Source organism: Thunnus thynnus, chromosome 17 (assembly GCF_963924715.1).
Source record: "Thunnus thynnus chromosome 17, fThuThy2.1, whole genome shotgun sequence".
In the NCBI taxonomy this organism is placed as follows: Eukaryota; Metazoa; Chordata; class Actinopteri; order Scombriformes; family Scombridae; genus Thunnus; species Thunnus thynnus.
Genome location: NC_089533.1, coordinates 8,195,057 through 8,220,090, shown reverse-complemented (window position 1 = coordinate 8,220,090; position 25,034 = coordinate 8,195,057). Strand labels below are relative to the sequence as shown.

At 40.6% G+C, this 25,034-nt stretch overlaps 1 protein-coding gene across 2 annotated transcripts; it reads left to right on the top strand.

The window, feature by feature from the left end:
* Positions 1-766: 766 nt before the first annotated feature.
* On the top strand, positions 767-22,576 carry ppp1r1b (protein phosphatase 1, regulatory (inhibitor) subunit 1B). Of its 2 annotated transcripts, none has more exons than XM_067616226.1 (5): positions 767-1,263; positions 13,828-13,917; positions 16,601-16,676; positions 18,033-18,170; positions 20,469-22,576. In XM_067616226.1, exons 1-5 carry the CDS (start codon positions 1,150-1,152, stop codon positions 20,633-20,635), a joined length of 585 nt encoding a protein of 194 aa, XP_067472327.1. In that variant the 5' UTR covers positions 767-1,149; the 3' UTR covers positions 20,636-22,576. The 2 variants fall into 2 exon arrangements, with proteins under 2 accessions (XP_067472327.1, XP_067472328.1); XM_067616227.1 differs by having other exon boundaries at positions 769-1,263; positions 13,828-13,911.
* Positions 22,577-25,034: the final 2,458 nt, after the last annotated feature.

The following is a 25,034-nucleotide window of genomic DNA, read 5'->3' as shown; positions in this document are numbered from 1 at the left end:
TCTGCCATGTGAGTGAAATAACAGCAAGGCCCTGAAAATAGCAATGGAACTGCCCTTCTCTCTTGCTCTTCCTCTACTTCACCAACAACAATCTGCTTCACCTCTACTTTTATCATCCTCTATTTTTTCATTTCTTGATCTTTTATGTTTTTATTTTTCCTGTTTCCTGTTTCCTCTCCTTCCTCTCTTCCATCGTGTTTCTCTGCACTCTTGAAACAAAGGTTTTGACATCTTTTATTCTTTTTTTTTGTCATTTTATTTCTCATTAGATGCAGTGGTGCTCTTTGCAGGTTAAAAAAACAGGTTGTGTCTCAGGATGGAAAACAAATGGACATGCTGAACTGGGCTTTCATTGAAAGTTATTGGTCAATAGCAGCACATATAACACCAACCAGCCTAATAAATCTAGCGATGTCAGTGGCATTGGCTCATCTAATGGATCTCCATGTACATTCCCGCTGCATACTCCACGCCGCATCCCTCTCTCTTCTTGTTTATCTCTCCTTGCACTCCCTGCTCCCTCTCTCCCTCCCTCTCTCAGCATAAATCTCTCATTCACAAATAGAGGCCAAAAGAGGCTCAGCTGATGTGATGAGATTATTATTTTTTTTCTGATTACAAATCAACCTCAGCTTAGATAGATAGAAAAACACAGCCGCTCCCCCCCCCCTCCATCCCCTGTTACATCCTATTTTTTTCTCCTCCCCTATTGGCTCTGACTCCTCCCCTCTCCCCTAATATCTCCACCTTCTTTTGGCCCTTGGCACCTCCTCTCCCTCCCCTCCTATCCACCCACTTCTCGCCCTCACAGCCAGATCTAAAGACATGCCTCATTCACTCCTGCTGCACAGGTTGTGAGGGAGAGGAAACAGAGAAGGAGTGAGAGAGGGAGAACCAGAGAGGTAGAGGAGACTATTAGCAACTGCTGGAGAGGGAAAGAGGACAGGAGGTGACAAAGAGAGTCTGTACAGTTTGGTGTTTTTTGCTAAGAGAAGAAGAGGGAATTCAGGAGTGAGGCAGGAGAGGGAAGACAAGTCTTCAGGAGTGGGACTAGCCAACAGTGGGAGGTTCCTCCAGGAAGTTTATAGTGATCTTCGGCAGCAACCCCCTTCCTCTCCGCTGGGAGTCAGACCCCCAGGATCCAGAGCCATGGAGCCCTCCGTGTCGACCGAGGTCGAGGGGGAGTGCAAGGAGAGGAAGAAGATCCAATTTGCTGTTCCGGCCTCCGCACCCACAAACCTGGACCCTCGGCAAGTGGAGATGGTGAGCAGGCAGTGGGCAGATAAGAGTTTCTGAGGATTCAGTTTGAGTTTTCAGCTCTGACTTCTATTTCTGTTTCACAGCTGACTAATTCCCCTTCTAGCTCTCACCTAGTAATTCAAAGCAGGGGTGGCATTGTTTATCGTATAAGTGCTGTACCACTATTGGATAAATTTCTCCACTTTAGAACATCTTGTCTCTGCGTCATCCTTCCTCTCTGCTGTGTTTCATCTTTGACAAGTTTCTCATGCAGGGCTGGATCTGCCGGCTCTGTCTGCCACTCGGTTGAGAAATTATGATGACATTTCCCTTTCTCTGTTTCCTCATGAGATTACTGCCTCGCTGTCTCATCTCATCTTGACCTGTTTAACAATGTGACATTGACATGAAAGCCATTATCTTGCCTATGAATCCAGTTCACTCTTTTGTAACTTATAACAGCAACAGCGAGCCCTTGACATTTTGTTGGTAGTCACGTAACTGACACTGTTAATAATTACTCCTTTTTCATATTTGGCTGCTCGTCGTTCTCCCTGCATGTAGAATGGCCTCTGTCATCTGAGCTTCTGTTAGAACAAAGCTTCAGCCCTGCTTTGCCACACAAAAATGTCTTATGACTGACTCAGCATGGCTTGTATCATTCTGTGAACTATGTACACTCATTTCTGATTGGAAAACTCTGATCTTTCCTAATTTTTTTTTTTTTGCCCTAATGCTGCTGGTGGCTCTTATTTTAGAGCAGGAGAAAGTGGGCCAAAGTAGGAATCAGTTGATGCCAAGGTAGATCCAGGCCAATGGCTCATCCCTCCCGAGAGCTTGAGGAGAGATGGGGCGGGAAAGCAAGAGAGAGATGTGCCATATAAAGGGAAGCAGAGAGAATGCCACACAACCTGATCTCTCACACCTGTCTGGGGTCAGCTCCCTCAGGGACTGTCCCTGTTTCACAGCTTGCATAAAAGAGACTTTAATGAACTAGAGTGGCCAGCGATCATGCTCCATCTTTTCCCCTAACTCATCATCATTCTCTCATCATATGTTTGTTTGTATGTGCTGAGTAGCGAAGAAAATCGGATAACTGCATATCAAAGGGAGTCACGAGCAACTTGTTTTAGGTTCTTGAAGCCTTCATTTCTGAGAATAACTGCGCTTCTTCTAAAGCAAATCTTCCTTTTTCAAGACTTTTCTTGAATCAAATGTGATTTTTCTTGCCTTACTCTACCAGCTTTTAAAGGATAGGTTCACAGTTTTTTCAAGTCTGTCCTAAAACAATATTCAGGTGCCCAAACAAGCATTTACACATTTTTCTCTCTGTAATCATTCCTGCTGTTCATACTGGCTATCTTCATAATGCATTTCCAATACTCAGTCCTCCCTCCGTGTCAAAATGTGTTTAAATGTTTATTTAAAGCTAATATGAAGCTTCAGTTGTCCAAATTAGTCAAATCAAGTCAATATTTTATCATTAAAATCCTTCTACTGCAGCTGAACAGGAAAACACTGTCTGTCGAGACACAAAAAGAGAATTTTTTACTAAAAAGACTGTAAGTGTGGAAGATATCCACTTTATATAACAAATTCAGGTTGCTTAAGCTTCATCTGATCTTCAAACAAACTTTTAAATACGTTTTTGTTCAAAACAAGGACTGTGAATTTTGTCCCCCATTACTTACATTGTAAGCGCGACTGTTGTTTTAAAGACTTGAAAAATTGCGAAACTATCCTTTAAGATCATTCTTGTCACTGGAAACAAGTTGCCTCATCTCACACTCTCATTTGAGACACTAATACACAATTATGGGCTGAGATGGAAATGTTTTTGCAACGTTTCACTCACATTAACACATAAAAACTTGCTCTCCTCCTCCCCCTCTTTTCTCTATCTGTTATGCCATGTCATCACACTCTGATGCCTATCATCTCTTCCAAGAAACAACAGGATATCAATCTACCATATGTGAGCTGCTCATGTATTTAAAAAAAAAACTTACTTCCTTCTGTTTTGAGGTGGACCTTATTGCTCAATCACCTTATGGTCAAACAGTGATCAGCTATATTTAGGCCCCTTGGTTGGCTTTCCTGCAGCAGGCGGGCCTTGGCCTTTACCTCCAGATAGGTTGTGTATGCTAAAGCTTCTGCATCAGCTTGTTGACCCGGTGCTACCGTTCAAGATGCCAGCTCGTTCAATCATACATGTCATGGAGATGCTTCAAGAGCATAAAACTGTAAAGTGTCATGTTGGTTGTAGATGATACTCTAATGCGTGTATCTGTGTGCAGATGGAGGAGTACTAATTGTTCCAACAAAGCAACAAATGCACTGAAGGGCAGTGTGGGAAACAGAAGGGGCGTTCGTTCAGGAGAGGATGTGTTTATGTGTGTGTAACAGCAGATAGCATCTACGCAGGGCTGATGAGAGTCTCCAGGGACATGTGGGAGTGCAGGGTTTAACAGTTAACGACACTCATTTCATTGCCTTCCCCTCCCCATAGCAATTACTGCTGCCCCACAAGTCCGTCTTTGCTAATGAGTTGCAATGACTACTATTCTTCTGAACTTGACACACAACCAGCAACTCCTTACTGTTGTTTCCGGTGCTGTACACTGCTACTATGGAGACAGGCTGAACAACTACAGTATGTCGCCCTGAAGCTCCCCCACAGTTCGCATCTAAAAGGTCAACTTTAATGGACAGCTCTGTCTTTCTGGATAGGTTGTTTCCATTGGTGCTGTTACATGTTTGTAGATATGTATGTGTGAATGCTCTCTGATGGGTTCGCTGTTGATGTGTGAGACGCTACCATACCTCCCACTCAGTGAAATATTGTACATTGTGAGAGGAAAACAGCAGCTACCTGTATACATGCCTCAGATGTGCAAGATATGTAGACACTTCTCACCTGTTCTGCAGGGTTTACTGTTAAAAATAGGCTAAGTTTATTCAAATAGCAACAAAAAATCATTTCCCACTTACCCCTAGTGGTATTTTGCAATGCAAATTGTTCTGGTTTTATTTGGCCAAGTTTTGAGACATTTGTCGCCTGCATCCTCTGCTACCACCCCAGTACATGCAGGTGAATGGAATTTCATTTGTGGTGGTCAAAGCACTGAAAAATTACATTTTAAAATTTCAAATATTACTCTCTTTAGATAAACAATGCCCAAGATTTCCAAGATAATCAACAGCAGTTTTCTACCAACCATGACAACAGTCCACAATGGGTTTGATTCACTTGATTCAAATTTTGGACACATTTTGAACACAAGTGAAGTGAAATCTCTCCTCACTAATACATTTTTCTACTTGTTTTAAGAAAATGTAAGATTTTCAGACTCACTATTAGGTTACATCACTGTGTAAGTCCTTTCCAATTAACAATATCCTCTTTCAAGCCCAATAGTGCCTAGACTGGAATTTTTAAAAACACAACACATTTGTCATCGTAATATTTTATTTCTGGCTCTCCAGTAGCATCCCTGCCATCTTTTTTTTTTATGACCGCAGTTATGTTCTGTCAAATCCTCCCAGAATGAACGGCTTTTTAAGATGAACATTCATCAGTAATCTTCACATCGAGAGGTCAGGAAGAAAGTTGCGCTTGTCCGCAAAAACACAGAGAAAGCACATGGCTGTGTTTACCATCCCTACCCCCACTCCACACACACCCCCACACATACACACACACACACACACCAATCCTGCGTGCTTTGCAAGTGATGTAGGGTAATGTGCATAATGGACAGAGATTAGGGTCATGCTGCAGACACTGCATCCCTGATTCCCTACAAGTCTGCCTCCCTGTGGACTCAACAAGCAGACATCTCTCCGTGTTTCTCCTCTTTTGACTCAGCCTGATCTGATCACCTCATGTTGATCCTTTGAAATGATAGGAAACTCAGAATATCAAAGGGAATGTCAAAGGGCGGGAAAAGGGCATCCGACTAAAGCCTTCAAACAACAGCCAAGCCCATATTAATTTATATTAAACCTAAAGGACATGGAGGGCATCACTCCTTTAGGTTTCATGGAGGCCCCCCCCCTCCACCACCACCACCACCTCTCTCCAACCCTCTCCGTCATCCTCCCTGGTCTGGTTTCTGGGTTAAACGTCAAACAGCGACCTTTGATGCAGCGAGTGTTTGTGGGTAAACATTAGCAGTCTGGGGGACTGTCAACATGTACTCCCAGAAAGAACATCTTGTTGGATGGCACAAAGCATGCTGGGACTGGGCAAGAGGGTGCAGTGATCTTTCCCTGCATGTGGACATGTCAGGAATGTCACTATAGTGGTCTGACTCAGTTTGCCCGATGACGCAATCTGTCTGTCTTATGAAAATGAATTTTTATGTTCCTTTCAGTTGCCTGCCCAGGGCGGTTTGTTGATGTTTGTAGTGGCAAAAATGAATTATTTAAAAAAAGAAAAAAAAAAAAAGATGAATTGCCTTGCTTGAAACCGCAGATTGTAATTACACTTTGGACACAATCAATGGTTCTCTTTCTTCTGTATGTTTGTTTCTGCCTGTTTTTGACAGTCCAGGCGTTTTGATTAGTTAATAACTCTCATGCAACACGTTCATGGCCTGTATATGTCTGTACAGCAGTTTAGCACAAAGTTTCCTTTCATGGTTCTTTTCCACTTTGTTTCAGCAGTGTAGAAAGCCTGTTTATTTGTATTTTTTTTGCTGAAAATCACACTGACTTCATGAAGACATGAACAGAACAATCTATCATCTGCTGCTGGCTCCTGTGCGCATGGATGTGTAATGTGTAAACAGTTAAAAAAAACATAAATATTGAACATGGGTAGAGTGATTTGTGCCTGATGACACTGTACACAGGGAGTTGAAAATGTGCCATAATGCCCGCTGCACCTCAGGCATGCACGGGGCACAGAAAAGCCTGACGGTGGCCTGCAACACTGCAACACGCCCTCTTAGCCTTTCAGCGTTATGGTCAACAAATCCTCTGTTGTCGGTTGGTGTCGTTATCCCACTCAGTCACTCACTTGTCGCTTCAGGGGATCATCGTTAATCAAACCAAATCATGAAGAGATGCATCCCCCTAATGTGCATTCATTCATCTCCAACTGCATGTCCATGTTTTGTTTTCTATCACAGTGCATCTGAATCTTTTAAACTTGGCTATAGCAACAACCGCAGCAGCCATATCTGTGATGAGAGGAGAGGGAGAGGATTAGAAGGGCAACAGTAGCACAGCGAAGAGAGAAATGTGGGTTGGGGGATAAGGGCTTGTCATCGAATGTCGTCAGATGTCAGTATGCTTGTTGCAGATCTGGATCCCGATCTACATCTTGTGTTGCCTTTCTCACTCCTGATTTTGTTTTGCGGTTCGGGGGGAAGTTGAAGCCGGAGTCCCCCTCTCTCACTAAAGAGCTGCGGCATGGTCAGACTGATGTCGGCATATTGAGAGGAGCGCTGAGGCCTGACTCAAAACAAATGGGATTGGTCTCTAGCCCTGTTTCATCAACACAGAGAAGACATGGCATTATGTTATTGCTGCTGTGCTTGTTGTAATCTCTGATTTTCATAACAGCAGTTGATGTTTTTGTTGAGACATTCTTTTTTATTGCATATTTATCTGCCTGCAACGTAATGAGCTTGTACAGGGGCACACCAGGTCCTCGGTATGTTTAGGAGGGAATGGCTCAAAGCGGAAATAAGTTGTAGCAACTGGTTTGTCTGCCTGGAATCCAAAATCAATATTTGGATTTAAGCAATCAGATAGTAAATCGAGGGGTTTGTAGATGATAGTAAATCTTGGTTATAATCTTGTGTTTATACATGCCTTTTGCATCCAAGCAATGACCTATAAGCTGCATGGCAACCATCAACAGTAACCTTTTTTCATTTATCACCTGTGGGTACGTATGACGTTGCAGATGAGTAACTATAGCTACTGTGCCCTCTGTGTGTACCTGCCTGTTGACCTCTGGAACAGGTCTTTGTCAGCTGCACAATGTGAAACCACTCAGTGCTGCCGAATTTGAGCAAAGCGAACAAGGAAAGCAGAATTATCTCCGTGTTTGCAGGTTGCGAGCCGTGCCATCGTCTCCGTGAAAGCTTTGATTGGCGCGTTCCCTGTTGTCACCTCACCCTGTGTGTTGCTCCAGCGTGCGCTGTGGGCTGGCAGGTGGCTTCCTGTCACTCATCAGCCATTGGCGTATTAACTCCGTCATGTTGTGATGGTAAACCTTTCTTCCAACAGTCTCTGGAACAACAGGCCAAACAGCTACCAGCAGCTAATTACGTAAATGCTGGGGGGTACTGTGAGACAGAGGAGAAGGAGAGAGAGAATAGAGAGGGGTAGGGGGGGGATGGTTGTCTGAGTATGATATCATTCTGCCAGTGGGTGCAGCGTAATTACATTTCCTATTTGGGGGTCATTGGAGAGCCCCTCCAGATGCTATCTCCAGCCCATCTGTTTATTCAGTTAGCCAGTGGTGAGGCCAAAGGTCACCTCAAAAGTGTTACGTGAATGTTGAGAAGCAACACGCAGGACATAATGTGAATTCAGTGATATTGTTCATTTGAATAGAAATGAGCACTTCATACATATCTGGCAGACCCCAGACCTCACCAAGCTGCAGTCGGGATTGTAATTTGCACAAGCCGTGTCCTTGACCCATTCGAAACCGCTGGAAACTCAAAAAGCGGGTGTTACTCAGTGAAGCCTCATTGAATCCGCCTGGCAGCGCTGTCTGTGAGTGGTGACTGAGTGTAGCCTGAATGTATCTGACAGAGCTGTCTGTTACATGATAGATCTGATCATTGGCCTTGGTTATGTGTTTGTCATGCTTATGGAAACATTTTGTCTGCCAGCTTTGTCGGGAAGGTTTAGCCAACCATTTTTGAGCAAAACACAAAATCTAGAGATAATGATATCAATTAACCACACTGGTATTTTGCATCTTGGAGTCTAAAAAACAGACCGCAGTGTTATTTCCCACATCCCACTGACAAAATCGAAATAGACCGTTACTAGAGAAGATACAAGAAACAGCACCTTCATGTTTGAATTTGTGTGAATTATGCATTTAGATTTTACACACTTAAACTTGCAACATTACAACCAGGAAAAAATGCACTCAGCTCATACAGAGAGGGATCATTTTTCACATTATTATGTTATTGAACCCATTGCTAGATGGCACTTAGAGCACCACATGGTGTTCAGTCACTTCATTTTAAAAGGCTCACTGGGTATGCAGGGGTGTGTGTGCAGGAGGGGGGGGGGGGGGGGGGGGGGGGGGGGCATGGCTCAGAGGAAAAGGGCGACACGATGACTTTGTTTAATTGAGTTGCTCCGCAGAGTTCAGACTTGCTAAAGATCACGACAGCAGAGGCGGAGAATAAATCTGCACCTCTCACCCAGAGATGGACAGAGCTGAGATAAATGGTCTCAAGAGGAGAGAAAGGTACATTTGTATTCAGTGGAGGCGTTTACAGGAAGACAGGGAAGACAGAAAAGAGGAGGTGTTGGAAGATGTTGGGGTGAATGATGTAAGAGCTGCATCTATGCTGGTAATTTTATTTAGATAAAGAAACACAAAGAAATGAAAGATCACAAAGCAACCAACAATAAGGTGATCTATCTTTACTGGGAAGGGTACTATGAACAATCCTCACCCATAGAACATTTGACCAACAAACACAAAGACCAGAAAGGCACCAAAACTCAGAAACATAAAGCAAAAGTAAAAACCAAAAGCTGAGAAACACACAAATGTAAGTAATGCACACTAAAAAGTAACAAATTTAGATTTTTTCCACCTTCACATTTAGCTTTTTGTCATTTTTTGTCAAAGGTTTTAGATTGCTGTTAGTTTGTGGTCCAAGATTTAATCCTCTCCATAGTTTATGGCTTAACAATATGAGTGTGTTCCCATTGGTGTACTGTATTGTATGTTGCCATGCACGTACACGAGTACTTATTTCTGTATGATGTAGCGGCATTCGCCTGTGGGCAGATGCCATAACTGCAAATCAATCTTGTACAAATCCATATCTATTCATCCGGAGCTGGGTTACAGGCCACTAGAGAGAGAGAGAGAGAGATAGAGAGTTAGAAAAGCTCCATATGGACCTGACGGATGATCCACCTCTATCAGAGAGAGCCGACAAACACCGCTTGATAGGATGGCCCGATGTAATGGAGTGCTTTTGGCCACGAGGGATGGGAGCTAACAGGGAGGGAGATCTGAGGTGTGTTGTCTTTGTGCGGAGGCCAGATCTGCAAAGCTGACTCCCCTTGAGATGCTTGACTGTTCAGTGCTGGTGTAGGGCAGAGTTTCTGTCTCATCCTACAGAACCCCTAGAGAACCCCCCGATCTAGTTTATGCTGTCCTACTACTGCTGCTTTTTATAGGCCTGGCCACAAGAGCGCCAGCTTAGAGGACAGCCTCTAGGGAGCAAACCCATATCAGCCGATCTGCAACCCAGGCTGCTACGCAAGCCAACACACATACCTGTGCACACACACACACACACACACGTGCAAAGTCAACATTTGCCAATGACTCATGTACCCCACCAGGCACAGAGTGAAGTATTTGAGTCATTCCTGCTACTTAACCTCTTTACCTCCAATTAAACTTGACAAGTTAAATATACGCCTAATTATAAGATTTTCAAGAGCTTTACAGAGGTTTAAAGAGATCATCAGCAAATTCATGAAAGATATGTTAAGAATAGAGAAGCATAATACAAGGGCATTACATTTAGGTGTTTACGGTGTGTTTTACCAAATTTTGTTCAGGTTTGAATCTGAATCTAGAGGGTTTTTTTCCTCTTCCTCCTCTCTTTGTCAGACAATGCAGTTAGCACATTATTAAAATTCACTCATCAGCTTTAGATACATCTCCTTTCTATGCTACGATCCATGAGCCAATGTTTTTTTTCTTATTGAGACCAAAGCTTTCTGTGAAACGCAGAGAGGGTGCTGCTGCCTCTTGGGGGAAGCCTGCAGGCGTACACCTGTGGAGCCGCCGAAAGGCCACCACAGCAGCCAGCTTAGAGCCCCTAGGAGCGAGTCCACAGCAGCTCGACTGATCTTGGAGCAAAAACAATCTCACAAACCCCTCTCCTCTGCTGGCAGCAGAGGAGAGGGGTTTGTGAGATTGGGGGCAGGGGGTTTAGAGAAGTAGAGGAGGAGGGAGGGAGGAAGGGGGGGGGAGGGATAAAGCATAGCGGGTGTAATCTCACACACTGTGCCCCAGTGTTGGCATAAATGAGGAAGTCACATACGATATTATGTAACTCGGGCGGAGTGGGGTGGTTTTAAGGCTGGAAAATTACTAGAGTCAGTATGTGTGTTTATGTCATCTGGTGCTGCCAAAATCATACAGCAGGACGTCACTGCCACCACCACCGTCACCGTCACCGTCACCATCACAATGTGTGTGGGAATGTGCATGTAAGAGAGAAAGAGACACCTGTGTTTGTGTACTACAGATGCATTTATGCTTATTGTTATTGTTATTATGTAATTTAGTGTATTTACAACCTGTTTTACAATTTATTTGAGAAGTGGACTCTTTCCTGGTTCCTATAGGAGGTCATGTCACGGCATTTCGCAAACCCACAGTGATGATTATGTAGATGAAATCAGGGTGACACGCACACACACACACACACACACGGCATGTCAGCACACGATTGGGTAAATAGATCATCAGATTACGCTTCTCAGTGACCTCAATTATCCCGCCCAATCATTTTACCTTCCATTTATCTCACTGGCCCTATTTTTATCTCCATCTGAGTAAATGAATCTGTAGTTATGAATCTTTCCCAGCTATCATTACGCAACTGGCTCTTTCAATGACACCTTCTTAGAGGTTCAGCAAGCTTTGACCTCCCTGGGGAGGTCATAAAAACCACTTCAGACAGTCTGAAACTCTCTTTTTTGCTTTTGTTTGATAGTTTTCAGTGCAGAAACCAGAAAAACTGACAATAAAGATACTAAGCCTGGGAGATGAAAGCGTGAACTAATGTGTACATACATTGTTTGACAGATATGTGGATTTATTCAGGACAGTATTTTCCACAAAAGAGAGCAATAACCCAAAGCTTACTTTAACTTAAACTAGAATAATGTAACCTAACCATAAGCTCAAAAGTTGACATGACTGAAAGAAGACAAGATAATAAAAGCAAATCTCTGCATGACTAGAATTATGAGGAAGAATCTTGTGGTTTTCCCAGTTTAATGGCTTTAATGGCTGGCTGGTAGCAGGTGTCAGGCAGGCAGAGGCAGCAGGGTTCACAGCAGCACAGAGCCCCAGGCCTCCACACCTTGCCAGGGGAGAAACGGAGGGGTGGGGGTGGGGTTAGAGGAAGCCCTGTGGATGTTCCCTGCCAGTAAAGATAAAGGGGGAGAGATCAATTGAGTAGAGGAGAGGGCAGACAAAGCAAATTGATAATAATATGATTTTGGTTATGACGCACTCTGGTGAATGAGAAGAAAGGGAAACAGAAGTGGATGAGGGTCAGTGTCAAGGAATGACGAATGGATATGGAAGCAAACAGGATAGAGGAAGCAGAGGATCAAGTGAGATGGAAATGAGAGGTGAATGAGGGGAAGATGGATTGTGTGCGAGATCCATGAGAAGGCTGGAAGTTGCGTGACAAGATTAAAATGTATCTCTGGTGTCATAAATAAGGGAGAAATCCACGCTCGATTACTCTGTGTTGCCGCGCTTGACAGCGGCAGATTTCCACCACGCGGCCTGCAAGCCTCTGCTTTGGCAACACGCGCCTCACTGTGATGACGCACAGCTTGCTTAACAAGACGGAGGGGAACCGAACACAAACACGCCTCTCTGTATGGAGCAGTTTTACGCAAAATAGAGCCAGGCTACTTAACTCTCTTCCTGTGATGTTATGTGGTGCCGTAAACAGCAGCACCAAGGTTCATGTCATGGCCAAGGTTGGCTTGCTCCACAGAGGACACTTTTCAATACCTTGCTTGTTTGACCTGCCAAGTCCACTTAGCTGTGCTACTTGTTTTCCTCAGTGCCCTTTATTTTTCCAAAAAGGTAATTTTATAGATGTCAAATATTAATCCTTTAGAATAGTGTGGAAGTGAGTCAAAGCATCGATCATGTAACTCTGCAAGATGACGCAAAGGCCCCACTCATTCTACTCGGGGCATTCCTTTAATGATCAAGTTATTAAAGTAATACTCCACCCACGAATTCATCCTTGGAGCGTGACACACTCACTTCCTGTTAGCATGAAAGGGGGCTTGTAAAAAGTTTACAATTTTGTCCTTCATGTGGGACAAAGGCTGTGTTCAACTTGGATTTGTGTCGGTTTCAATGGATTCCAATTGTGACTCTTTCACAGTGGAAAAATGCATCTAAACATCCATAGAAACTTCAAACCACTCTTGCAACATAAGCTTTTCTGCTGTGAACATGTAGTGTGGGAACTAACTTTTCATGATCAATTAATCTGGAGATTATTTTTTCTGATTAATTGATTAATCGTTTAGTTTATAAACTGCCAGAAAATATTGTAAAATAAGGTTAGTGCTTAATTCTTTTAAGTGGGGTTTAATTTCATAGCTGTGCTTTTGATTTTTCATTTAAATACATAGAAAAAGATTAAAATGATATGTGAAATTTGCAAAAAATAAGAAAATACTATAAAATCGTTATCAGAATTCAAGGTCAAAGAGTCCAAAGCTCAAAGATATTTAAATTTACAATAATATAAAAAAAGAAAAGAAAAAAGTTGCAGTTTGGTATTTTGATTGATTAATAACTTGATAAATTTTCTGCTGATTACCTGTTTGATTTAAATGACTATTTTTTTGCAGTATATCTGAATGCTGAGAGTGTTTCAAAGACTTATTTTTGCAAAAAAACCCCAAAAAACAGTTAAATGCACCCCTTCTGGTCTAGTCTTCATGCAGGGCACGATATTTGTGAGCTGGAGGGATGTATGGGCACAGCTGGTCATTTATTCTAAAGGACAGAGAGTTCACTGTACATAGTGACTTTAACTGGAAGTGAAGTCCAGACCTGCAGGAAACAAAATAGAAAGGGAGACTGGACATTGGAGGGGAGTGTCTGGGCTGATTACTTTTGCTCATTTAATGTAAACTCACCTTTTCCATGGTCCCTCTGTCCGTCTTAGTATATATGACTCTACCTGGTGCACACACCAAACACACTGAGGAGGTCATTGATTTCAAATAAATCCTGTATCAAAAGCTTTAACACTCTTGAAATGCTGGTTAATTTAAGCAGCTAGCATCAATTTAGCTTCTGGTCTACTCTACATGACTTTTACTATGCACATCTACATAATGAGTCTTCCTCTGCTCTACTGACTGAAGCATGTGCTCTGACCCGGCCAGTATTGAACGTTATTGTTGGCTTTCACCCATGGGCAGCAGCACTAATGAAGTCAGCGAGGGCCGCCCAGCATGAACTGTCAACACTTTCCATTTGATTGCTGAGACAGTGTGTGAACATGATTAATAATACAGTGTTGACCAGTTTAATTATTCAATTGTTTATGGCTTGTCTTTGTTTGCTTATAGATCCGGCGCAGGAGGCCCACACCTGCTACGCTGTTTAGAGTAGCTGACCAAACATCTCCTGAAGATGATCAGTCAACCCATCAGGTAAAGGTGAAGTCGAAACACTTTATTATAATAAGTGTTTGTGCATTCTCATCTGTCATCATCTGGATGAGTCGTGAATCTGACATTTCAGTGTTTAACAACATAGTGCTGTGTCATTGTGTCATCTACTGTCTGTCTCATAAATCAGCTCCTAACTAGTATCTCATATTAGAAAATTATATAATATTTTAACTCCTGCTGGACCCTCTGGTGTGTCCATCATCACAAACTCTTGTTGTGTGTCTTTTTCCAACCCAAGAACTTCAAGTTACATTTTTACAAAGTTCTTTGAGATTAAAGGTTCATTTTGATCTTAGAAATAGCAGTTTGACAACAAAAAACTTGTGGCTGAAAGCTTTGGAAAAAACAAGTAACCAAGTTTTACCAATTTGTGGTAACTTTACTTTAAAGGATAGGTTCACAATTTTTCAAGTCTGTCTTAAAGGTGCAATGTGTAGGATTTAGTGGCATCTAGTGGTGAGGTTGCAGATTGCAACCAACTGAATACTCCTCACCCTCCCCTTACAAGCGTGTAGGAGAACCTATGGTGGCTGCAAAACCCACGAAAAACGCAAAAGGCCCTCTCTAGAGCCAGTGTTTGGTTTGTCCATTCTAGGCTACTGTAGAAACATGGCTGTGCAACATGGCGGACTCCCTACAGTACTAAACCGGTTTGAATCCTACTTAAAGGACAGAGACTGCTTTGTGTCTATAGGTAATTACACATCTGAGTGGACAAAAATGACATGCGGAGTTCCCCAAGGCTCCATTCTGGGGCCTCTTCTGTTCAACAACTACATGCTCCCACCAGCTCAAATTATAGAAAACAACAAAATATGCTACCACAGTTATGCGGATGACACACAAATTTACATAACCATATCGCTAGGGGACTATGGTCCAATACAAGCACTGTGCACAAGTGCATTGAACATATCAATGATTGGATGTGCCAGAATTTTCTTCAATTAAACAAAGACAAAACTGAAGTAATTGGTTTTGGAGCCAAGGAAGAACGTTTAAAAGTCAGCACTCAGTTTCAATCGACAATGTTAAAAACTTTATAAAGAACTAAATGGTTTAGTACCAAAATACATCTCTAATCTGCTGCTACATTATGAACCATCCAGACCTCTCAGGTCATCTGGGACAGGTCTGCTTTCTGTCCCCAGAGTAAAAACTAAACATGGAGAAGCAGCATTCAGTTTTTATGCTCCACATATCTGGAACAAATTCCCAGAAAACAACCCTCAGTTCTTTTAAATCATAGCTGAAGACTTTTCTGTTTGCCGCCGCCTTTTTTATATGTCTTTTTACTTGTGTTGCTTTTATATTCTGTTTTGATGCCTTTTATGCATCAAGCTAACAAAAACACAAGGATTCTTAGTTTCAGGTGATTATACACTAATTAAAACATACTTATGAATATTATGTTCCATTTCTACCAAGTCCGTTCCACTAAATGCAACTAAATTCTGCACACTGCACCTTTAAATAATAATAATCAGGTGCCCATTTGGACATTAAAAGAGATTTTGCATACTGTAATCATTCCTTCTGTTCATACTGACCATTAAAAGATCCCTTCCTAATGCACTTTCAATGTAATGGGAGACAAAATCCACAGTCCTAGTCCTTGTTTGGTGCAAAAATTTATTTAAAGGTTAATCTTAAGTTAACCTTGTTTCCTTGTTGAGCTGCAGTGGAAGGATCATAACGAAAAGAGGGAATTTTATACTAAAAAGGCTGTAACTGTGGAAGATGTGCACTTGATTTGACTAATTCTGATGGCTTAAGCCTTATATTAGCTTTAGATTAATTTCTTAGTATATTTTTGTACAAAACAAGGACTGTGGATTTTATAAGGGATTAGGATGGGAATAGGAGGGGATCTTTTAATGGTCAGTATAAACAGGAGGGATGATTACAGCAAGCAAAGCCTGTTTCAGTGTTCATATGAGCACCTGACTGTTGTTTTAAGATAGATAATGATTGATATAAATATAGTAAAACACATTTATAATAATATGAAATATATCTTCATAGCAGAAGTTATAATTATTGACAAATACTGCTCATTTACACTTAAAAATGTCCTTATATAAACTTTTAACTACATTATAGTGCATTATAAACCATTTATTAAATGTTTATATACTGCTTATAAATGCTAAATAGGTAAGTATAGTGTTAAAGTTTTATTTTGTAATTTTTTTAAAAACTCTTTTGAAAATCTCAATGTCAAAAAGTATTGAACACACCAGACAGGACTTTGAGAAAATGTTCACTTCTATGAACACTACTTGTGCCGCTCACTTGGCAAATGAAGGCATTTATGAGAAGCCAAACTTGTCCTTAAAAATAAGGTATTAAATGCCTGGTAAACACATGTAGTGATTATGCCGCTGGGATAAAGAGAGTGAAAGTCTTCAAGAGAGTTAAACTTCTGTACGCACAAGACATACAGAACATTTTAATTTCATAGTGCAGTCCTGATAAAACATGGCATCTTGGGTTTGAATACTTCTCTCATTGTAAGCATTATCTACTGCATATTTTACTTCTGCTTCTTCTTAGTAGTAACGGTGACGTTTTGGAATAAAGACATATATATGAGTGTTTTTTCCAACTTTAAAGGTACTGAAAAGGTAATTTAGGCTAATTAATGTGTCTCTCTCTGTGTTCACAGTGGGTTGTAGGAGAGAACGGAGTGCTCAAACCAAAACGTGTCAACCCAAACGTGTACCAGCCTCCATCACTCAAAGGTCGGTGCGAGCAGTAATGATACCACAGGTGGTGGTTGTGTGTGTTGTGATTCATCCTTATGTTTAAGTCCTTCTTGTTTTACCGTGCTTCGGCTGCAGTCAATTTCCTCCTTATTTTTCCATGCTTCACGTTAGGCAAAAATGCATGTGACAGATGGGTAGATATGCAATAAAAGCCTTCACTCCTTCTTTTTCTGTGCACGTCTCATATGCGTAGGCTTGCGTCAGTGTTTTCGATTCTTAGTGTAAACTCAACAGCAGGCTCCGTATATTTGTGTGTGACAGAAAGGGAGAAAGAGAGAGATTAAAGTGTGACAGCTGTGAGACACTGAGTGTGAGTCTAGGAAAGTCTGGATCATCCAGGATTACACTCAGTTGTGTATACAGCTGTGGCACACCCACACACACACACACACACACACACACACACACACACACGAACAGAACAGAACATGAACACACACATACAGTATAGGCATGATAGAAATACATACATGAACACAAACATATACTCTCTTTTGTTTCTTTATGCATGTGGTTTCTTGCTTGTTGCATGTGGTCGTTAAAGAGGCAAAATTCTACATTTTGGAGCTTATCAGCAGAGCTTCATTTTATCTGGGATTTCTGGGTGTTTGTTGCATGTCGTGTGATGATATAATGAAGCACGAAGCCTTGCTCTTGCATCAGAAATCTGTCCTTCAGCAGCTCAGTTGCAGAGAGTGAAAGAGAGAGCTACCTTGGAATAATTTCTAATTACATAACCTACCTTAAGCTAGAATAAGTGACCTGCCTCAGTGCCGCACTGTGTATCTGAGGGTGTGAGATAGTGAAAGAGAGAGAGAGAGAGAGAGAGAGAGAGGCCAAGGTGACCCAGAGGAAGTGAGAGGAGGAGTTGAGGTAATAACAAAAAGAGGAGAGAGTGTGTAGGGAGAGAGAGAGAGAGAGAGAAAAGTGTGAGTCAGCATTGCCGCTGTGAGAGCGCTGAGGAGGGCGGGCGGTCGAGGAAAGACGAGGGTACAAAGAAACAGATGGGAGAACAGGGTGAGAGAAGGGATAGGAAACAACAGGGAAGGCTATACTGTAAAAAAAAATAAAATCAGTGTGGGATACCGTTTCGCAATTGCCTGCTTGCCTGTCTGTCTGTCAGTGCATGTGTTTAATTGGCTTCCTGCCTGCCTGGCGTGTATTCAAAAACCCCCGTGAGGCTTGATAAAAACTGACAGTTTTGAAGCGTGGTAAAACCACAACAACATCTCCCTCTATCCCTGTGTCTGTGTCCGTGTGTTTGTGTGGCTATCTCCCTGTGTGTGCTGTGTGTACCTGTGTGTGTGTGTGTGTGTGTGTGTGTGTGTGCAGCTGTGCAGAAGATGGCTGAAGCACACATGCAGAACCTAGGTGTCTACCCTCCTTTGGAAGACCCTTGTGAAGGGGAGGAGGATGAGGACCACAGTCAGGGAGAGGAGGGAGAGGACACATCTCCCACCAAAGCTGCTGGTGAGAGGGAGGTTCTCTGTCGACCGGCTGGGACTGTAACATACTGTCAGTGGCTCCATGACACACAGTGTCAGCGAGGATGACACCGTTGTTGTTGTTGTTTTGAAGGAAAAATACACCCTCTGGCACTTTAACACTGCTCTGATTTTCTATTGTTTTCTATTATTTATTAACATAATGATTATTTTCTTGATTAGTCATTTAGACCAAATGTTAAAAAACAAATGTCATTCCCAATTGGTGATGTCTTCAATTTGCTCGGTTTGACTGACTAACAGTCTAAACTGTTTAGATATTCAATTAACTGTCATATATGAATAGAAAAAAAAGCAGGAACAACCAAATATTTTGCATTTCATCTCAAAAAATGATTGAAATGATGAATTGATCATTGTTGCAGTTGTAGTGGTGTAGCCTACATTGTTCTTATCTCTTTAGATAAATTGGCTGGAGATGGACAACAATGACATTTAATAGGAGACACTGAATTTCAGCTGTCAAAAACATGAATAATATGAATAAAACATGAAAAACATGAATAATGGTTTAAGAGTTACTGAAACAAACACCCACCACATATTAAATCTCCAAAGATAAGGGAAGTTGGATACACCAACATGTAAATTTCCTCTTTTAGCTCAAAAATGATGCATTGATCACAAACTGATGACATATCTGAGGGTGTATTTTTCCATCAGGTTTGTGTGAATGATCCAGTTTGCCCTTTTTTTAAAAAAAAATATTTATCCTTGTGGTGTCTGCATATAGTTTGTGATTTCAGGGCTGATTTCCCCCCCATTTTAAGAAACTGTTGTTGGAATTCATCCTGAAACTGTGAGAAAAACAACTTCCTTTTCTGTCAAACTCTCTCTCTTATCATTTCATCGTGCTAAAGTTGAGTTTTTCACCGGGAGAGGCATTACATAACACTCTGCCTATCACCTGGCAATTAGTAGAAGAAATCTCAGGCAGCAGAAAATTTTAAAGTTTGTCTCTATTAAATTTGTGTTTTAAAAATTATGAAAAAGCAATGAATTTCAAAGAGTGTCACACAATACAAGATAATGAAGATGGGAGAAACTAGACACAGACAAGAAGTACATGGGCAAGAAATGACAACAGCATTTTTGTTAACCGCAGTGTGACGGCTGGTGGTTTTATTCTTGGCCTTAACATTTATACACTTCTCTGAAATAATTTACTCTAAAAGGTTTGGTCCCGGTAGAATGACGCTGCTGTTCTCAGAGGAAGCGTAACGTAAGCTCCTCTGTGGGCCCGCCGGCAACACAGGTGAAGCTCTGTGCGTCGAGAGACAGACCCAGTGTCATATTAGCTCTCTGTCCCTCGCTCTAAATCTGTCAGAGGGTACGCTGAAGCCGACTAAAGGCCCAGCAACCAACATCTATACCAGTCAGAGAGGCCAGACAGGATTAATAAGGACAGAGAGCAGAGTTGTTTGTGCAGAGAGAGCTCTGATCCTGCTCTGTATTCTACTCCATTTCTATCATTTTATGCTTTAGTGCAACAGAGAGTATAAACTGTTGAAAGTGACGAAATAGGAGCTGCACCAAAATATCTGAGAAGAGATCTTTTTGCGTATACACTGCCTTATTATGTGTTTTTTGTTTTTATGCAGCACAATTATGGGTTTTTAAACTCTATTATATACATGAGAACAGTGGCCTTTCATTCAGAATCATTGAACTGTCTGCCCAGATGACAGGCTCTCACAATAAATCCCTTTGTGGGATCCTGGTGAAACACCAAGTACCCAAACAGGATGTTGAAAGATCCTGATCGGGTCCTTTGATTACAGCTCATCTGTTGTTTCAGGTTGAGCGACGCAGTTAGGGCTCAGTATACTATGACAGTCAGAAGACAAAAATTATTTAATTAGGTAGCTGTTCGCGACATGATTGACAGCTGATGAAAACTCAGTGACTTACAACTATAAGGACAAAGAACAAACAGTCTCCTTGTCTCATCCTGTGTGTTTCTGTAATCCGGCAGTGGGTCTACAGCTCAGAAAGGAACATGAAAATGTGATATAAAAGCACAAAAATCAGCAGATTTGTCATTATTACACATTTCTTTACAGTTCAGTCCACCTTTTCAAATACTTGCCCTTTCCTAAATTGATCATCGAAGGCCAGAAACAAACTTTCTACACGTTTTCTAAATATAGTCGGCCTGTTCCTGCTACCAAACACACTCCATAATCTACTTTATAAATAACCAAAAGCAAACACAGACATTCTGAGTCACTGCTGCTTTTGACATCAGTCTTTGTCTCCTCAGATCACCACGAGACAGCCACCACCGACCAATCAGACAAGCTTTCCAGCGTGAGGGAGACGGCCAAGCAGATCCAAGCGGCGCAGGAGGAAGAGGAGGAGGAGGAGGAGGAAGAGGGGGAGGACAAAATCCAGGAAACGACAGAGGAGAACAATCGGGGGAGTAACTGAGAGAAAGAGAGAGAGAGTGAAGTAGAGAGAGAAAGAGAGAGAGAGAGAGAAAGAGAGAGAAAGAGAGACAAACATTTGGAGGGAAGATTGGGGAACGTGAAGGTGTGTTTTGTTTTTTTCTCAAAGGGTTAAAATCTGAAGAACTCAGATACGAGGAGGAGACGGGTGCGCTGTTGTCTGAGAGCTGTGGGTGGAGATTAAAAGCGAGTAATTGAATGAAAGATATACACAAAATGAAACAGGGTCAAGTGGGGTGTAAGAGAAAGCGAGTTTGTGTTTTAGGAGTCGGCCCTTATGAGGAGGTGAGGAATGATCTACTGAGAGAGCAGACTACAGACGCCACTTTGGCCCTAATGTCCCCTTCTTTATAATGAGTGTGGAGAGGCCAAGGTCAACATGACCAAATACCCTGAAAGACCAGTCCTCCTTCTACCTTAATGCTTCTGCACAGAGCTAAATGTTCCTTTAAAGAGGGTAATTACTACGATAAACACACAGTCTTCTTGGGTACACTTTTAACAAAGGTTGTCCCTTTGAAAAAAATCTTGAAAGTCCTTAAATGTGTGTTGTGGTCAATGATCCACTTCATCTTGAAACCTGCATCGTTCTGATTTGCAGCATATTTTAAATGTGTGGTCCTTTAATTAAATGTGTATTTACTGCCATCTTGTGGCAGAAAGGAGGAAGTTTAAAGTGATACTCCAGCCAAAGATCTAAATTTAAAGCATTGAAAAAAACTTTTCAAACCGTTGCTGCATCATTGTCCACTTCATTTCTGTCCATCCATATGTTTAGGAGTATTTCTGAGTCAGTCTAAGATCAGTTAAAATTTACTAAAAAGATAGATACCAAAATATTTTAGGAGGAGTATCACTTTAAGAAGCACCAAAAGGTTTGTCTAATGAGTGTGCACAGTGAGTGCATGCCTACAGTTATTGCATTAATATTTAAATCAGGACTTTTACTTATTTGAGTATTTTTAAAATGAATCTTTAAAGGGTGAAGCTACCTCTAATTTTCTCAAAATACTCAGCCATTGCCGCCATGCATCACACCTTTGATTCAATGTGAAGTGGTGAGCTGTTCGGGGAATCAGATATTAAATTTCAAATCTTTTCCATATGCTGTCGGCTTCTTTCTCAGTGCTCACAGGTTCCCTTTTGTATGTTAACACTTTTCTATTGTCATCTTTTTAATTGTCCACTCATGATTTGTATGTCATGGATCTGTTGTGAGAGCTATTTTTCTAAGCTAATGCTCGGTGTGTGAGTAGCTCAGCTCCTGTTTCTACTGTCTGTATACAACCATACAAAAAGCCTGCATGTAGCATGCAGCACCAGGAGACTGAAACCAGCCTCCGTGGTTACTTTATGACTGACATTTGAGCAAAAATGGTCACTGTACAAACTTTCTGCAATCTTTTTAACACACTTTAGATGTTCACTTGGTCTCTCTCTGTTGATGGATGACAAGTCGATAACTATTTAAAATGTTTTTACTGTCTTGCTTCTCAAATTGTCAGCCTTTGTCTAATCTAAGTTAAATCAATTTAACTGAAGATCCAGGATCTGATGTGCAAGAAGGTGCCCAGTTATGCCACAGGATGAATAAATGTATCACCTGGGCTGCTGTCTGTATATAAAATAAACTGTGTGAAACTTTTTTAACCTCTGACCTGCCCATATTGTGGGATGACTGGATGAGCAGGTTGTGTGTGCTGAGGCTATGCGGCCGACGCTGTCCTCCCTCCTCCGCTCTCTGTCCACCTCCCCTCTCCTCCTGGGTCAGAAGAAAACAGCCATGGAAAGACATGTATGAACTCTTATTCTTATCTGTCTTTACTTTACTTTTATTTTTCCATTCTCTCGTTTCTAAATGTGATGTGGTTGTTTTAAAGTGAACATCAATATAATATCATAATAAACACTTTTTCCCCCTTTCTCCGTTAGCCTGATCTGTGATCTGTGTGAAATCTGAATTTATCCAAGGAAACGTTTATTTTCATTGATTCTGATTTATCTTTCCAGTCACCGTCCTCCATAAAATAGAAACATTAAAACAATCTTCTGCTGGATAACAAAATGTACAACGACTCAACAAGGGATGTTTGATTGTGTATATTTATAAAGAAGAATAATTCATGAAATTATGAAATGTATTCATGTGATATTCTATAAAAAGCCTTCCTGGTTAAAAACAAAACAATTTCTATTAGCAACACAAAAACAGGGTCAAACTATGTCATCAAAATGTAAATTATTCCTTTTTCTTTCTTTACACATAGTCACTACTTCAGAAATTAACTTGAACCATATTAATATTTTGTTATTTGCATAAATTTATATCCTCAAATACTGAACTGAACTGATGTGAACTGAACTATTCTTTTATGTAATTAGTTCAACATAAACTTAAAAACTTCAAATCATTCCCTGATGTGTGTGCTATAAATTATATGAGAGCATAACATCAACCCTCAGTCAACAGTCCTGAACTGTGCATTATGAAAAGAGTCTAAATCTGTTCAAGCCTGGTAAATAAGATTATGCTTGCAGGATTATTCAGTCATTCATTCATTCATTCATTCATTCATTCATTCATTTTTCTAAGACTATATCTATGACTGACTAAAATGGCTTCAAAGTAGACCAATGATTATGTTTAAATGTTGGTTGCCGGTTGACACCAGATTCTTTACAACTAATTGAAAAAAATCTATTGAATACATTTTTATCAATGTAAATGTAGCAAATAAAGAAATAAAAGACTGTTTTGACATGTATCTATCAAAGTGTTTCTCTGGGCTAAATCTCAGTTTAAGGCAAGTATTTACAAGCATGACGTCACAACTACTTTGTTAGCCAGACTTGGTCCAGTGTGCAACTTACAAAACGTGAAAACTTGAAGCCTCCAGTGCACATACAGTGACAATGGATTCTTTTTAGTGCAATAGAAGACATTTTGGAATGAAGTGTTATGGATATTCATAGATTCTGGATTTTTCAGTAAGATAAAAGGAATAGATTTGATTCTTTTCTCTTTTTTTCCATTGGATTTTTTCCTTGAATAAAGCAACTGTTGCATTTGTTTAGCAACTGTTACTCCAACAAAGTTTTGGACGGATGTTTATTTATTCATGAATGAACATTCATTTTTGTTTTGTTTCTAACTACTAACACAAGTATTGTTGATAAAGTTATATACTGATAAAACTTAATTGTCAAGAACAACAAAAGAACTCCTAACATAACTGTATAAATTGAAGTAGTAGTACTAACTCATTTCCTGTGCTGACTGCACATACTTATTCTTTTGTTGACTGATTAAAACCTTTTATAGAGCACAGGTAAAATGCAGTGTATAATAGGGCTACTTTATCTAACAGTTAACTTGTTTTCAAGCTTTTTTAAAATTCCATATTACTAAACAATAACAAAGCGAAACCGGAAGTAAAATACAGGATATTATCTTGTATTGTTTGACTGAATTCGCGGTGGTCACGTGATCTTTATCTTGTTTTTTGAGGCTTCAGTATGTCTTGTGACAGCATCTCAGCTTTGAAACATTGTTTTAACTAGTCTGAAATTAACATTCAGTATTTCCGTCATTACAGTACATTTATACACATATATGAGTTTTAATTTGAAAGTCTTTACCGGAAACGCTTGTTATACCTGCCTACCTACCTGTTGTGTGTATAGTTATAGTTGCCATGGTGGTGTTTTACAATAAAAATTAAAAAGAAATAATCGTCGCAAAAGATCATTTATTAAAATTAAAACAGTAATAAAATCATAAATATTGAAACATATGCAGTAGACCTCAAATAAATTAAAACACAATTTAAATAAAAGAGGCAGCTTATTCTGAGGTTTTTTCCTCTCAGGCTGAAACTTGATTATCATGTGACATTTTCTGCTGTTTCTTAACACGCAATATCTGGTTTTCCCCAAGTAAGTAAATATAATGATGACTTTTGTTTCATTCTGAAACTGTGTTGAATTTGTGGAAATGTTTTCAAGTAGAAACAGCATACTGATACTTCCGGTAAGGAAATTCAAAGTAAAACACAGCAAGGCAGTGATTCTATTTTTTTCTTCTTCTATTATTTTCACTTCATGTTAGAGACAAAACTCTGAACACTGATTTGAAAAAAGACACAGTAACACATATATTTAACATTATTAAACTCAAAGGATGAAATATTATCTGGAACTTAAACAACAAAATTTTTTTCCTCTTCTATACAACAACTTACAACTTCACAGATAAAACATTTAAAATATATAAATAAAACGTGACTGACGTGTCCAGGTGAAACTTTAAAGATAAATCTAAGTGTGTCTGCAGTTTCTCCGCTGAGTTTGTATAAAAAAGCACAAATAGAAAATATTTAGTA